This window comes from Lytechinus variegatus, chromosome 1 (assembly GCF_018143015.1).
Source record: "Lytechinus variegatus isolate NC3 chromosome 1, Lvar_3.0, whole genome shotgun sequence".
Classification (NCBI taxonomy): domain Eukaryota; kingdom Metazoa; phylum Echinodermata; class Echinoidea; order Temnopleuroida; family Toxopneustidae; genus Lytechinus; species Lytechinus variegatus.
Genome location: NC_054740.1, coordinates 31,177,983 through 31,195,671, shown reverse-complemented (window position 1 = coordinate 31,195,671; position 17,689 = coordinate 31,177,983). Strand labels below are relative to the sequence as shown.

The following is a 17,689-nucleotide window of genomic DNA, read 5'->3' as shown; positions in this document are numbered from 1 at the left end:
TGTCCGATTCTGAACTTGCTGAAATTCGACCGGACGACTCGACTATAGACTACATTCATTTATAGGGAGAACAGTCATTGGCATTGCTAGTGGAGAATAATTTAAAGGCTCAAATCTGGTGAAATCATGGCTTCTGTTGCACGGAGGTTTCCTCAACATCTAAAGGAGCTTAGAATTCATCTTTGCCAACGTTCAAATGCAAGTGAAGGCGTTAGGTGAGATTTAAAAAATACTTTAATTATTAGCTCTTGATTCAAGACTTGAATTTACCTCACCACTGTCACTGACCACAGCACAGACACACTCACACTCACAGTCACACAGCCATGAATGAATGATGACTCTGCACTGACACAGTCACAGTGACAGGCTGACAGCACTGCAGGCACGGCATCAACTTCAAAAGTTCAAGTCACAAAATAGTTACAGAGATGCCAAGTTCAAAGACCAGCTATGCATGAGATTTTCTGTGAATCTGAGTGAGATCACAGCAATTGTGTATGGCAGTGTATCCTATTGCCGGACACTTTCATTTCAGTGCTTTAAAAATGACAACTAGAGGAAATACAATCAAGAAAAATTATCACTTGCTATTCCAAATATTCCGAAAATTATGAATATGATGAAATTATTTTATATTTTCCAACCGTTTTCTTTGCACCGCACTTGCCGCATACCCCTCCGCGAAAAACAATTATTTTCGTGCGTGACAAATTATATTGTAATTCCGGACGCGCGCCGGACGGGTAAAAAATATTCTTGATTATAATGATGTAAGAAAGAATTGGTGTGATTTTTTCGGGATTAATCATCTCATGAGTAAATTCTAAGTTTTTGTATGCTTTCTTATAACGATTCTGAGCAGATCTTTGTTATAAATTTGCGTTTGCTAACTAATTTCCTTTTTTTTTAATTGCGCGTTCGATATTGCACTTCCAAGTGTTAATGCTCGTTCATATCGTAAGACTCGGTCATCAAGTTCTATCGATGCGCTGTCGATCATGACGGCTCTCCATCACGGTAAACCTCGCGCACGGCCGGGGTATACCCGGTACATTGAGAACTAGCCGTCGACGATTTAATCGATGGAGCGTACGAGATTGAAATTCGGCAAATCAGGTCCGTATTTCCATCAGAAAATAGATCAATTGGGATCAATTGTTAATGCCAAAACTGTGTTATATGTTATTTCAAGCATTTTCTGTCATTTTTAGAGAAAAATAAGGTAAAAATTATATTTTCGCCTTGTTTTTGCATTCTCGTTCTTTGAATTGATCTGTGATATTGAACTGCGGAAGTCTTACGGTACGAAATTGATTTCCTACGCAGTTATATGCGCGTCCGGAAATATGATAGTGTCCGGTAATACAATACGTCACTATACAATGTATATGGCCTTTATTATGGGGATAAGCTGTGATAGTTGCGTGAGCTTGAGACAGAGATTTGAGGGGATGAACAAGAGTCCAAATGGACAGGAATAACCATCGTTTCTGGGGATTTATTCAACAATTTTCTGACATTTTACTGTAATCCCCATTCACCGACGGTAAAGTGTCCGTGTGGGCTCTCATTTGTTATAACACCAGCACCTTTGTCCGACCAGAGTCCAAAGTTTGAGGTTCTATAACACATTGAGGTTACAATCTAAGGATATGTGAAATACAAATTCAAAATAGGTAATTATTTTACATTCTTTGAACGATATAGATGAAAATGCATAAAAATTATACTTTACCAATGTTTAGTTGGGTACGACACAGGAAAACAGGTCAAAATGGCAGCCAAACTATGAAATATTTACAAACGAACGGAGAGGGCGTCAACAATGTACGAATGTGATATCGATATTGCATTCCACCAGCACACCTACAAGGCAATAATACGATACGATACACTCACGAAGACAAACCATAATAGTTATAATCGCGATATATCGAGACATTAACGATAATGACGTCATTCAAGATGGCAACTTGCAAGATAAACCGTCAGGTCAGGAGAAAATGGCTTAGATGACAGATTTCTCAATCATCCAGTGGATTTTTTTTTCAATAAATCCGGTCCAAGGTATGCAATTACTTAAATTTCGCTCAAAAAACAGTTTTAAATCGCGATCTATAAAACGCTAGTTCACTATACGTTGTCTGTAGCCACGGACCCCCAACCACTTCAGTCTATGTATGGTGAGTGGAGCCAACGCAGTTCAGCGGAACAACCAAAATACAGAGACTGAAGCTTTTGGTCTAGAGTCCAAAATGCTTGAGTCTTATGGAAGCTGGAAACCGTCAAAAACACGGATATACGTCATGTCGTAATTCAATTTACTACACGACGTAAAGAATTACGTCGTGTAGCAATTCAAATTACTACACGACGTAAATAATTACGTAGTGTAGTAATTCGAATTACTGCACGACGCAATTCCGAATTACTGCCCGACGATTTAATGTCATGACGTTAAATGAATAAGTGTCGCTACATCAAATAATTAAGGTCTTGTAGTAATTCCAATTACTACACTACCTAAATAATTACGTTGTGGAGTAAATAATTACTGCACGACGTAATTCCGAATTACTGCTCAACGATTTAACGTCATGACGTTAAATGAATTAGTGTAGTGACGTTAAATCAACCAATGAGACCGTTCGTTATATGAGCGCAATGCGAAGAGCTGAGACAACAGAGTATTGTACAGGAAGTTAGTTCTCATTACGCATTCTAAAACTAGTTTTCTGGAAACCGATTCAGGAAACCAGTTTGGAAGATCGCTTTGCTAGCGTTCCCACTTGATCACACGAAAGTGGTTTTCAAAATCACTTCACGTAAAGTGCTCTTGTTGCTATGGAAACGCTCCCAGTGGGGTGACACGTTTCGCTCGAAATTAAAAACCGCAGCATAGGCATTCTACACCTGTCGTGTGGAGTAGCGTGCTCAAAATGTGCGAAGATCGCTTCCCGAAGAACGGTTGTGTCCTCACTTACGCTAAAACCAGTTTAACGAGGCAAAGCGATCTTGAAAACTACATCGCGAGGTGGTTTTCCAAACTGGTTTGGAAGATCGCTTCCAAGACCGCTTTGACCGTTCTCACTACGCGTTAAACTAGTTTCCAGTACCGGTAAACTAGTTTTAGGAATGTAGTGAGAACAGCCTCATTGGTTGATTTAACGTCACTACACTAATTCATTTAACATCATGACGTTAAATCGTTGAGCAGTAATTCGAAATTACGTCGTGTAGTAATTATTTACTACACTACGTAATTATTTACGTCGTGTAGTAATTCGAATTGCTACACGACGCAATTATTTACGTCGTGTGGTAAATTGAATTACGACACGACGTATATCCATGTTTTTGACGGTCTCCTGCTTCCATAGAGTCTCACACATAATGCGTGAGACTTGGTAGCTCTGTAGTTATATGCACAATTTAATCACATGCAAATGAGAGAATCGATGATGATCCTCACTATTTCTCTCATGTCTCATGTTTTTATTGTTTGAATTATACAATATTTCTATATTTTACAGTATTGACAGTATGGTCAGTTCCCCCATGTCTGCGCGGTCTCCCAAGTCTGTGCACCCGAGTATCTGCGCGATTCTAGTCAGGGTTGGGCGGTAAATACCGGTAGCGGTAATTACCGGTGGTAAATACCGGTAAATACCGTCCGGTAAATAAGATGGGCGTCCGGTAAATATGTAAAAAACGGGAAATATGATTTCTAATTCTTTTTTTTCAATAATTTTAGTTGTTTTTAACCTGAACAAATGGAAATAGTGTTCTGAAATAATTAGAATCACAAAACTCAGTAGAAACACACTTTTTTACAGATAAAATCCATACTGCATACATGTACATCCAAACACACATAGGATCTAAGTCCACACATACGTACATAAACAAATATTTCTCCCTGGGTTTAACTTGTTACATGCCATTGTACCTCATTACAATATGATTTTTGTTTTTAAGTGTGAATAAAGCTCAGTATTCTACTGTATGTAAGGAGTTTTAGTGTGTACATGTTTCAGTGTGTACTAATGGTTGTTGGTTTTGAATTTTGATATTGCTTACAGAAAAAGATCTTTTTGTAGCCTAAAAAGTTACACAACTCGGATTGTGCCATTTTTAATGTTGCAATTCTTTTAATATAACATTTAAAAGAAGTTTAACAAAGAAAGCAAACACAAAAATTAAAAAGCATAACTTATACAACTGTACACAAAAGTGGAAAGAGGTGTCAAAAGTTGTTTCCTTTAAGAAATATAAAATGAATATAACATACGGTAATTGACATACTTTAGCTACTGAATGTTTGGTTACACTTCGTAATTCCGAAGGTTTTTAATTCCGAAACACGTAAATTGCCTATACCTTGATGTTTGTTAATCCGAAAACGTAAAAGGGTTTATTAATCCGAACATTTGTGGCGTTATTACAAAAGTTCGTTATTCCGAAGGTTTGTTATTCCGAAGGGTCGATAATGCGAAAACAAAATAAGGTTCGATGTTCCGAAGGTTCGTTAGTCCGAAAACGAAATAAGGTTCGTTGTTCCGAAGGTTCGTTAATCCGAAAACGAAATAAGGTTCGCTGTTCCGAAGGTTCGTTAGTCAGAAAACGAAATAAGGTTCGTTAATTATCACGTTTTCGGACTAACGAACCTTCGGAATTCCGAACCTCATTTCGTTTTCGGATTAATGAACCTTCGGAATTACGAACCTCACTTTGTTTTCGGACTAACGAACCTTCGGAATTGCGAACCTCATTTTGTTTTCAGACTTAGGAACCTTCGGAAAATTTACGAACCTACGGAAATACTAACCTTCGGAATAACGAAGCTTCAGAATTACGAATGTATGCGGAATGTTTCATGGCATTTTGTTCATATGCTAATACAAGTGTATGCTCATTAATGCATGTACATGTAGGTATTCATGAATATGGTAATTATTGACTGACTTAATGAAGAACATCATATCTAAATTAGATGTATATTAGGGATCTTTTTAGTATTTTATTGTATTTTTTCCAGCATTTCTGTATTTTGTTACTTGTAATTTCTGTATTTTGTTACTTGTAATTTTTTGTCTATGTATCCAGCACTTAGAAACAATGCGTATTAAGCGCTTTATAAATGTTGATTATTATTATTTCATGATAACAGACATAGATAACACCTAAACACAAACATAAACACACACTCAAACAAATGGTACACACCAGAGTAACCATATTCACCACCTTTGTTTTTATGTTCAAAATTTGACAATCCCTATAGAAAAGTGAGTGGAAAATTATATTTCCCGGTATTTCCCGGTGAAAAGTGGTAAATACCGGAAAAAAGCGGTAAATACCGGTAAATACCGCTTATTTCCCGGCGTCCGGGAAATAAGCCTCCGAAGCGGGAAATATGCCAACCCTGATTCTAGTAAAAGAAGATACGCAACGAGCACGAACTTTACACATGCAATACATAGACAGGTATTCATAAAAAAATCTTACTCAAAATGGTGGAAAAATAATGAATTCAGGGCATTTCATGTGAAGGCCTCAAAATGCAGCCTTTCTCATCAAAATCCCAGAATCGTGTGCAAAAGTGAATGAGTGCGCAGATATGGGGTACCATTTTTTTTCAATCTGAAAATGACTGCCCGAGGTTTTTTCAAGAAAATCTTTTCTTTTCTTTCGTTTTTTATGAGAAATTTGGTACACTTACTCTTAATAACATAAGAAACACTTAACCAAAAGATTTTGTGAAATAAGAAATTCATGTTAAATCTCAACTCAAATTGTTAGGTGCGCAGACTTGGGGCCCACCATCATAATAACCAACCAACTTGGCTGAACCATAAAATGTTAAACAATGGTATTTTCACAAGTTCAGAGATAAAAATAGAAATAAAACTTTGTTTCTCAGGAAAATTATGAGAAAAAATTGAATATTTAATATAATAAAATACCAAAGAAATAGTGAGTGAGTGATGTCATCAGTTCCCTCATTTGCATATGCATACTGACCAGGATGTGCAACTTTTTTTCTGAAATTAAGCGAAACTTAAAACTTTCATAAGTTTCCTATTTTACATCCGATTTGATGAAATTTCATAGTGTTATGTTTGTTGGATTTTTCTCTTTTTATTCAAAACAACTTATGGGGGTGGACTTGTCCTTCAAAAAGATGTGCATCTAACTAATGAATTTACACAAGGGCAAAATGCGAGCTTAATACTGACTAGCCAGGAGGCTTGTAGAGAGTAAAAATCATTTACTAACGTAAGCTTACTCTCATATGAAGCCAGGTCTTCCTGGTCATTATCCCACACGACGGAAGCCAAAACCTGAAACTTTCACCCCCGAGATTTCTACTTTCCTTCTAAAAGATCTAGCCCTAAATCATGTACGTGGGATAAAACTTCATGTCCGACATTTCTACACTCTCGTTATTTTTTTAACAAGAATTCATAAAAAAAAAATGAGAAAAATATTGTGAAAAGACAGAAGAGAATTGCCCGATGTTTACGCCGCCATCTTGCTTCCTATTGTTCTTCACCAACGTTACAGACGCGTGCGTCGGGTAACGTTGTGTGGGTCTATGACCAGGAAGACCTTGCTTCGTATGAGAGTAAGCTTACGTTAGTAAATGATTTTTAATCTCTAGAAGCCTCCTGGCTAATACTGACCAGAAAAGGAATAGTAAATAATAAATAATTAATGTACATTTATATAGCGCATATTACAGTAGTTTATAAGCGCTTAACATTTATTTCTTAACGTAATACAAGGATTATGAAGAGCCTAATAAATTATATTGCGTTACATTGCATAATATTACATGCAAAGGAACCTGTTAAAGAAAGCATTTAGTGACCTTTTCAAGATACATATTACACCAATAGAATAATTGAGAGTGTGAAGCGGGAGTTGAAAAATTGTAATATTCCAGCCTGAAAACTAATCTAAAATGTATACTTTAAAAAAGTATTTTCTCTCGAAAACGGCACATTTTCTTTTTTCATAGGGAATTTTCCATTTTGGAAAAATAGCATTTTCCTTTTTTTTCTTTATTAAAATTTATATTCTTTATTACTATTTTTAATGATCATCGTTTAGATTATTATGATCATCATTAGTAGTGTTTTTTTTCATTAAAAATTACATTCCTTTGCATAAAAATCCTATTTTCTGGAGGTTACTCACACGCGACCAACAAACTTAATCCCCTGCATCCTTAAACCATTTGCTTAGGCAGTAAAATTGCTCAGATAAAATCGAAATTAAGCCTATGCTTGATCCGGGCCTGTAATAATGCAATACATGCTTTGGCCACAACATAGACATGTATCATCGATCTTTATTACTATTATGGCATAATAACGTGCATTTTGTAATGACGACACCGTTTTTGTTACCAAAATGAATTAATTTTATTTTCGTAAATACGAACCTTATTTAATTTTCGGATTAACGAACCTCATTTCGTTTTTGGAATGACGAACCTTCGGAATTACGAACTTCATTTCGTTTTTGGAATTACGAACCTTATTTCGTTTTCGGATTGACGAACCTTCGGAAATATGAACCTTCAGAATAATTGAGCCTTCGGAATTACGAATGTATGCGAAAAAAATTAAGAAGCAATTATAGGAAGGAGATGAAAAGGAAGACAAAAACTGACATAGAAGTATTAAAGGGGGAGAAGAAGGTGGGAGAAATGAGACCAAATCATGAGATGAGAGGAAGAAGGGACAATGAAAATTCAAAATCAGAGAAAGGGGATTAAAAGAGCAAAATAAGGAAAAGAAAAAAGAGAGAGAAGGAAAATGAATCATTGAAAAGATGGCATTTCATTTTTTATTTAATTTAAGCTTGTAAATCTTTAACTTTTAAACTTTGTTATATATTGCTTATTCATCTCAGGGAATGGGTGAAGACACAGTATGTAGAAGTGAAGAAGGCCAATCCCCGTTTCCCCATCCTGATCAGAGAATGCAGTGGGGTTCAGCCTACGGTCTATGCAAGATACGGTAATTGATGTTTGATCCATGAAGTATTCAGATATTTCCACTGAAAAAATTTGCTCTTGATTGATCAGATACACTGATTTTATTCTCAAAGTAATCACTTGTCAGTGAAAATATCTGACAAGATATTTAATGAAACGCTACTTGTCATATTTTTCTTCAGATGTGTATCAATAACAAATGGCAAACGAATGGTAGTAATCTTATGATATATTTTCATTTTATATTCATTATGGTGCTTGCCTGAAGAAAAAAAAACATCAAAGAAAAAGACGGGCTAGACTTGTTGGTGTACTTCCAAATTTATTTTGATTTGTTTTCAAATGGAATGCATGAGTACTGTTTATTGGATCTCAGATGAAAAGTCCACCTCAGAAAAATGTTGATTTTAATCAATAAGACAAGCATAATGCTGAAAATTTTATCAAAATTGGATGTAAAATAGGATAGTTATGACATTGATTTTTAATAGTACATGTATGTGCACAATCTAGTCACATGCAAATGAGAGACTCGATGATGTCCCTCACTATTTATTTTGTTTTTATTGTTTGAATGAGACAACATTTAAATTTTTACAGATTTGGCAAGAAGGAACAACTTGACTGAATCTTGAAATGTTAAACAATAATAATTACACATGTTTATGGAGGAATTAAACTTTGTTTCACATGATAATGAGAGGAAAATTAGAATTTTGTTGTATTTTATATTATAAAATACAAAACAAATAGTGAGAAATGTCATCAGTTTTCTCATTTGCAGACCGACCAAGACGTGCATACATGTACATGTAACTATTTTGTGAAATGAGGCGAAATTTAAAATTGTCATAACTTTCTTATTTTACATCCAATTTTGATGAAATCTTCAGTGTTTGCTTGTTTGATTTATCTCTGTTTATTCAAATCATCTTTTTGTTGGGGTGGAATGTTCCTTTAAGTACAATAGTTTTGAAAATTAGTTTCAAATAAAATATGTGATATTTTCTGATTGATTAAAAAATATTCATCGATCTGCATCATCTGCCCGGGGGGGGGCCACTTCCATTCACGAGTGGATACCATGCGCGACCATGGGATCTCGAAAAGCACCCTTAACACGTAATTTCCATATTCTGAAAATACACCCCTTAACAAGTATTGGCGTGTGAAACCCTAACCTTAACAAGTATTGGAAACAAAACAATACTTTTGGCAAATATTCCCTGAAATGAACCCCTAAACAAGTACAGGAATGTTTTATTGTTACGGATCCTTCGGTCGTCGGCTTTAACTTATTTGGTTTAGTACGATCCCATCTTCTACACCTCGCGAAAATAGGACTCTAAACACGTAGTGTTGGGGCAAAACGGACATCCTTTATAAAACAATTTAATTTTGTTTTATCATCCCAAACTTGGACCCTAAACACATAATTTTCCTAGCAAAATAGATACCCTGTTTTCATTATTTTTGTCTCACCTGCGAAGCAAAGTGAGACTATAGGCGCCGCTTTTCCGACGGCGGCGGCGGCGTCAACATCAAATCTTAACCTGAGGTTAAGTTTTTGAAATGTCATCATAACTTAGAAAATATATGGACCTAATTCATGAAACTTGGACATTAGGTTAATCAAGTATCACTGAACATCCTACATGAGTTTCACGTCACATGACCAAGGTCAAAGGTCATTTAGGGTCAATGAACTTTGGCCGAATTGGGGATATCTGTTGAATTCCCATCATAACTTTGAAAGTTTATGGATCTGATTCATGAAACTTGGACACAATAGTAATCAAGCATCACTGAAAATTTTGTGCAAGTTTCAGGTCTCATGATTAAGGTCAAAGGTCATTTAGGGTCAATGAACTTTTGCCGAATCGGGGGTATCTGTTGAATTACCATCATAACTTTGAAAGTTTATTGGTCTAGTTCATTAAACTTAGACATTAGAGTAATCAAGTATCACTGAACATCCTGTGCGCGTTTCAGGTCACATGAACAAGGTCAAAGGTCAATGAACTTTGGCCGAATTGGGTGTATCTGTTGAATTACCATCATAACTTTGAAAGTTTATGGATCTGATTCATGAAACTTGTACATAAGAGTAATCAGGTATCACTGAATATCCTGTGCGAGTTTCAGGTCACATGATCAAGGTCAAAGGTCATGTAAGGTCATTGAACTTTGGCCAAGTTGGGGTTTTTTGTTGAATAACCATCATATCTCTGTAAGTTTATTGGTCTAGTTCATAAAAAGTGGACATAAGAGTAACCATGTATCACTGAACATCTTGTGCGAGTTAGAGTAGTATTCAAAGTCAGCACTGCTGCTATATTGAACCGCGTGATGCAGGTGAGACGGCCAGAGGCATTCCAGTTTTTGTGTTTTTGACACCCTTATCACGTTACGTACGTAACGTGCCCTATCGTGAAAAGGACATCCTTTTTACGTGTTTTTTGGGTCGCGCATGGTATCCACTGGTCAATGTAAGTGGCCCCTCCGGGATCATCTGCCATTAATTGAGATCCCTTACAGAATCTTATCATAATGAAATTGTTTGGGTTACTTCTCGAATGCAGTGGCCTGTATTCACACACAAAAAAATATGTTTCAACAACTGTAGCCTAAGTAGGTCATTCCCAGCTAACATGAAACCTTTTGAAATCCTGTGTGTATTTTTTTAGCTTGGCTTGTTGTGGAATATTCATGTCATGGTTACATGTCACTTTGATTTCTGGATGCATATCATGCATGCTCTATGCATCTTGGAAATAATTTGGCAAATGATGATCCATGTCTCTTTACCATTTTTTTTTTGTGGGTATTCTCATGAACAGAGTTTGGACGTGAGGCGAGTACTGATGTGACAGGATTTAACTCCAAGCAAGTCAACGAGACTATTCAATCCCTTGTTGCTCTGCAACCAAAATAACTCTTATGATGAAATTAAATTGAATCTGGACATATCAAAGAAACAGAGCAGTGTATAGATGTGGCATCTGCCGTCTTTCATCTAAAGAAATCAGGAACGGATATGGAGGTCTTTGAAGGAATACTGGATTGAAAGAAGGGATGGATGGATGCTTCATCATACTTTCTATAAATTTACTGACCTGGAAGTGGTAGCTGATCTTCAATGGAAAGACAAGTTTGTGTACAGTCTGAACTCTGAAGTTATGAATGCACTTACATTTCTTAGTCTAAGCATAGTGCTTTGATCCAGTATTTTTTTTTTAAGATTGTGGGAATATAATTTTTCAAAATGCTTTTTATTTCTCTGAAATGCATAATGATGGACCTGACTTAACACAATTTTGGAACTTTCAGAGTTATTGAGAACACTTGGATAAAAGACAGTGTTTATTGTCTCCTGCCCCCCCCCCCCTTTCCTCAGATATCTGTTATATTCTGCATGACTGATGGTACCAGTCTAGTGGTTCTACCGCCTACCAAATCAGCCCCATTCCCCTTCTCTCCCTTTATGTAAGGAATGATATTTATGAATTTACCTTTCCATTTATATTCCATTCGTTGGCACGTCTAGGGAGCAAAGTGGCATGTGGCCTGGGGACCGCTTTCAAGCGGTGCAAAAAATAAATAAAAAGTTTTAAACACCCCTCCAAACCTGGATGTCATAAATGATGAAAAAGGTAAATTGGATGAGATAGGGGTGGGGCCTATATTGATAAAAATGGGGAGTGTTTCATGAAATGACTTGTCAGACGATTTATTCGACGGTTTCCATAGTAACAGTGCCTCTCAGCCAATCAAAATCAAGGAAAGTTGTTAGACCTGACTACTTGTCGGACAAAAATGTTGATGAAACACTCCCCAGGTCAGTGTATGAATAGGAGATGTCCTACCCTATGTTATCATGTCCAAGTATTGCGATATATGCATTAATAAGGCTTTCCACTCTGTTCACTCAGCTCTACTGAGCAGTTGAAACTTGTGTGATGTTTTTTAAGAAGTGAAATGTGGACATGAATGATAATAAATCTATGAATTATAATTTAATTGAGTGCTTTCTCATATTCTTGTTTGTTGGATTACTTGATGTTAAAGATTCACAATTAGTAAGGTTTACTGCCAATATTTCCTTGTTAAAGCAATAGGGAGACTGATGTAAACATAGGTTACAATGGAATCATAAATTCATAGTGAGATAATGAAGCTACATTTGTAAATAGTGAAATAATGATAATAATGAATTATTCATTATACATGATGGAGGCATATTGCACTACAGAATATAAGTTACATTTTGTAAATATAAACACACACATATGGCAGGGCTCGACATTAGCATTGGCCTGGGGCAACCAAAAATGAGTATGGTCACCAAATTCTGCAAAAGCCCACACTTGGTGGTTCGGTTGGTCTACCAAAGTTTTGGTAGCGTGTAATGTTTTCTAATATTGTTATACTTTAAGGACCATCAACAATGTGAAATGAATGATTTGGTGGACAGATCGGGCCACCAAGAAAAAAAGTTAGTGTGGGGCCTTACATAAGGTAACAGGTTACAAAATAGGTTATAACTAAATTTAAAGAAAATGTGTACTATATGGTACAAGTATTTATAGAGTTGTAGAGAAAGTTTTGAAGAATGAAATAAATAGAATAGAACAAGTGATCATATCTGGAAAGCATTCTGCAAGATAAAGCATCATAGGTAAGAAGACATAATAATATATATAAGCATTATTATCAATTGATTCAAGCACAAGGATGTGTGTCAAAGCCTTTGATGAGTGTCTCATCACATCCTGATGCTAGAGAGAGATCCACCTGTGACCTATCTTTAGTGACAACGCTGCTGAATTCGGATAATCATATCTGATATTTTTCATATCACAATCTCGTTGGTACGGTTCTCTCTCTTAAAATTAAGACTAAATGTCTTGGAGGAAGTATTTTCAACCATTGGTTTTTCGTTTTGTCAACATTTAAAATTTGCACCTTAAGAGGGAGCAAACTGATCAACGTGTGATTTCTCTTTATCTGTGTGTAATAAAACAACAAAATAGTCTTAAAAACATACATTTTGAGATAACCATGAATAATACAGAGAATGAAAAAGCCTATAACAAACAAAAAAAATTTAAAAGAGAGACACAGAGAGGGTGGATCACTTGTTTTGCTACTTAGTAACAAAATTAGTGTTGTTGTATTGAGTGGTGAATTAGTGAGGGATATCATCGACTGTCTCATTGGCGGATCCAGGGGGCAAAGCTGGCCCGTGCCCACCCCGACCCCCTTTTTGTCATTTTTTTACTCGGGGAAAATGTGCCCACCCCCCTTTAGAATATCCTGGATCCGTCCCTGGCCTGTCTCATTTGTGCACATCACTGTTTTGTGAAAAGCGAAATCGTAAGCGAAAACTTAAATTGTCATAACTTTCTTATTTTGCATTAGATTTTGATGAAATTTTCAGCATTATGCTAGTTTGATTTTCTCAATTTCATTTGGACGTGACCTTTAAAAGCTCATCGGAAACAGACAGACTTATCAGTCTAAGGAAATATACACAGGTCCTGGACAGGAGATGCTGCCCCTCGCGAAGATTAAAAGTTAATGCTCCCTGTTCTGAAAAGACACATCCTTTATACTAACAATATGGTATTTCCCGTTGTGTCACTAAAGAAAACTCTCAAACACTCATCATAACATTGTACTTAAGGTCAAGTCAATCATAAGTAATTTGATCATCATGAATAGATAAAATCAAAAGAACATAACACTTATTTTGTCAAGATCAGATGTAAAGTAAGTTATTCGAAGTTTCACTAATTTCACAAATGCCCAACCCGTGCAAAATGAGCAACCTACCGAAGCTTAGACGTGCCTCAAGAAGACGAGAAAAAGAGTAAATATGGACGAAAGGGTAAGAAGAAAATTGGAGATCCTCAATCTTGTCAAGTCGTCTTATAATATTAGGATGAGGAGTTAAAAAGACAATATTCAGAATCTCGTCGAGTCGACTTCATCAAGGACAAGATGACGAGTTGTTGAAACTCGGCACATTGCAAAAAACCCGTTGTTGATTTAACACCAGTCAGAATCTGTATATGTCCACACCAGATGAGTGTTAACACCGATTTTGGTATTAGTCTAAGACCAGATAGATGTTTATACAACACCAATTATGTTTTAGAACAGCGTCGGTTTGATTCCAAACTGGAGTTGTTACAATACTTCTCTGGTGTGGACATGGATTCCGGGCTGGTGTTAAATCAACACCGGAGTTTTCGCAGTGGAAGCCAACTTGTTGGTGAAAAGAAGACAGGTTATTTGAAAATTATATGTTCAGTGTCGGTTACAGAAGTGTTTGATGCGTCTGCACCAAAGGTGCCAAACTTTTGATAATTGGGCTTTCCCTGGGGCCTTGGGACCATGGCACCTGGTCGGGGGAAAAAAGGAGAAGGAAGCCGAAAAAAGGGAATTATATAATAAAAAAGTGGAGAAGAGAAAATGAAAAGAGAGATAGAAAAAGGATAAGAAAAAAAGGGATGGAAGGAGAAAAGAAAGAGAAAGACAGAAGAAGAGAGGGGAAAAGAAAAAAATTATAAGTCGGGGCGCAAGATTGATTCTCATACTAAGGGGGGGGTGCCAAAATTATTTTAATCTTGGGTCCAAATTGATCTTAAACCTATAAGGGGAAAGTTATACGAATTCTTAGTTTTGGATTTGTGAATTCTAAAAAGATCAGCTACCCCATATGTTATGTGATATAGGATGCTTTAGTGGTAATGACTTATTTTTGTTTTCTTTTAAGGAACGGACGTGAAATATTTGTCTATTGATACACTAAAAGGTACAGTAAAAAAAAATTATATTTCCTGAGAAAATTACTTTCATTGATTTTTACCATTCGATAAGCAGAAAAGCTCGCATATGACGCCAATCAATCAAATAATTGAAATTGCATTAACCTTTTATTCTCTGATGAATTTTTCTCAAATTTTCGGCAATCTGTTGAAATAAAATTTCTTTCAGTGAACTTACTCTTAAATCAGTAAATTCGGCAACGCATTCAGCACCGTGCCTTTGCAATATTTGGATTTTCGGCGCAGAAGAATGTTGTCTAAGATCATGATTGAGTGTCATAAACTTACAGACCTCCCTCATTGTCTCTCCCCTATTTAATCGTATAAAATGCACCCTTCCCCTTTGACAAAAGATGCCTTAGAACTGAATTTATCTATATTTCATTTCATATATTCACTTTTTTAACGTACAAAATAAATACAAAATATAAGTCCAAGAAAAATTACATATAAAATCTAAATACAAAACAATGATTAAGCTTACACTCACTTTCTGAAGTAACAATAAAAAACAATAAACAATTAACAAATATCATTGATAAATCAAAACCTTCTAGAAAGTAATTAAAGTATATAAATGGTTGTCTATGTATGCTTTGGAAAAAGAAAATGAATGAAAAATAAGACCAGCTGAGAAGCGAGGCTTGTATGACGCTAGCTGATCTCTCGAACAGAACGCAAATGTTAAAAAAACGTAAATATGAAATTATAGGGAGTATACGCAGAGATTGGATTATACGCATGGTCATGGATGATTAAAAAGAACATATTTTGAACAAACCTTTCCACGGTATAGTTCGTTGGTATTCCCCATGAGACCTTGTCTCAGAAATATGGCAATTATTTTACATCCATGCACGGCTAGCTGATGATTTACATTTAGTTATATACAGCTCGATTTCAAGCATAAGATTTTTAAACATAGATGATGGTGATGATGATGACGACAGCGACGACGTCAATAATGATAATGCTCGTAGTCGTCTTAAAGATAACAGCAATGATGTCAATTTTACAAGGCCGTCATCCACGGACCTGTCCACGGAGCCTATCATACTGGGGTGCTGTGACAATGCTCAGCACACCCAGTAACGATAGAATAATCCTCCATGGACATGACCCTGTCGTCATCATCATCAAGCTTAAACGCTCACGATGGCGGTCTCCTGCATTCCTTCAAAAATTATTATTCTTATAAACTACATCTTGTTGATATTTATTTTCACTGCTGATATATATTACTATTATTTAAATTTTGTTAAATATTACTTTTGTCTATTGTATGTTTTGAAATTCTGAAATAGGCCTACTGATTTGAATGCAGAAATTAAATAAAATCAAATAAAAAACAAATAATCAGATGATATATTATAATCTTCACCCCTCCCCCTTCCTCCTGCTCTCTCATCCTCTTTCTCGTTCCTCTAAGGATTCTACGAATCTGTACTCTCTGGCGCGCACATGATTTATATCAATATTGCCAATATTATGGTCAGCATGGTATTCCCAGACTTGATAGAACTGGTATTCCCCAGGTCCCATGGTATTCATCCAACGCTAAATAAACCCTCATCCTTATCTTTACATTATTCTGAACCAAAACTCTTTTACAGTCCTAATGCTAACCCTATGCATTTTATAAGCCCAACATAAATCCTAACCTCCAAATCTAAATAAACCCTGATCATTATCTATACTTTATTCTGAACCAAAAACTCTTTTACAGTCATAATGCTAACCCTATATTAAGACTGGAACAATATGTTACAGGAGCATATCTCATCATTCCCCAGACTGAAATAAACTGTTAAAAAACCTTGATTTTACAGGGGGAAAAGATTTTGCAGAAAGAAATAACAGAATCATTCTGTAAATTCATAAAACAGGAATTTTTCTGCAATTTAACAGAACAGGTCTGTATAAAAAGGGAAAAGGGTGTTTTATTAAAGGAAATTTGTAAGGTTCCATACACCAAATACCAATTTCCTATAAGATTACGCAATCTGGTAAGATTACAGGTGTTCTCGATCGAGACTCTGTCGCATGAATTAACCTCTTTTATTTTAAAGGTCAATTCCACCTCAGAAAAATGTTGATTTAAATCAATAGAGAAAAATCAGACAAGCACAATGCTGAAAATTTCATCAAAATCGGATGTAAAATAAGAAAGTTATGACATTTCAAAGTTTCGCTTATTTTCAACAAAATAGTTATATGAACGAGCCAGTTACATCCAAATGAGAGAGTCGATGACGTTTTTTATTGTTTGAATTATACAATATTTCAATTTTTACGAATTTGATGATTAGGACCTCATTGCCTGAAGCACAAAATGTTAAAATAATGGAATTCCACGTGTTCAGGGAGGAATGAAACTTCATTTCACATGACAATGACGAGAAAATAAAAATATTTCATAATTCATATAATAAAATACAAAAGAAATAGTGAGTGATGTCATCAACTCTCTCATTTGGATGTAGCTGGCTCGTTCATATAACTATTTTGTTGAAAATAAGCGAAACTTTAAAATGCCATAACTTTCTTATTTTACATCCGATTTTGAGGAAATTTTCAGTGTTATGCTTGTTGAATTTTTCTCTTTTTATTCAAATCAAGTTTTTTGTTGGGGTGGACTTGTCCTTTAAGGATAAATGTTTTAACAGTGTAGTAGGCCTGTAGGCGGCCTACTTAGATGGTAATTGGGATGGGGCCTTCGTGATATAAAAAGATAATGTCTTATACATCCTCGGAACGTGTTATTTGATTATGAATTAATGTTTCGACCACGAAAAAGATGCGTATTTTCATCGCTCGCTGCGCTTGTTCGTCACACTTGAATAAT

At 35.7% G+C, this 17,689-nt stretch overlaps 1 protein-coding gene across 1 annotated transcript; it reads left to right on the top strand.

Moving 5' to 3' along the window:
* The first annotated feature begins 38 nt into the window (after positions 1-38).
* LOC121411214 (NADH dehydrogenase [ubiquinone] 1 alpha subcomplex subunit 2-like) lies at positions 39-12,031 on the top strand. The gene is made up of 3 exons (XM_041603799.1): positions 39-215; positions 7,927-8,033; positions 10,852-12,031. Exons 1-3 carry the CDS (start codon positions 127-129, stop codon positions 10,944-10,946), a joined length of 291 nt encoding a protein of 96 aa, XP_041459733.1. The 5' UTR covers positions 39-126; the 3' UTR covers positions 10,947-12,031.
* The last annotated feature ends 5,658 nt before the right edge of the window (positions 12,032-17,689 follow it).

What these genes read in the sequence shown, in the direction of transcription:
- LOC121411214 (XM_041603799.1), top strand. Translation starts at nt 127, where the DNA reads ATGGCTTCTGTTGCACGGAGGTTTCCTCAACATCTAAAGGAGCTTAGA. An exon ending in AATGCAAGTGAAGGCGTTAG is followed by an intron (nt 216 to 7,926) that starts GTGAGATTTAAA and finishes TATTCATCTCAG; the next exon opens with GGAATGGGTGAAGACACAGT. An exon ending in TACGGTCTATGCAAGATACG is followed by an intron (nt 8,034 to 10,851) that starts GTAATTGATGTT and finishes TCTCATGAACAG; the next exon opens with AGTTTGGACGTGAGGCGAGT.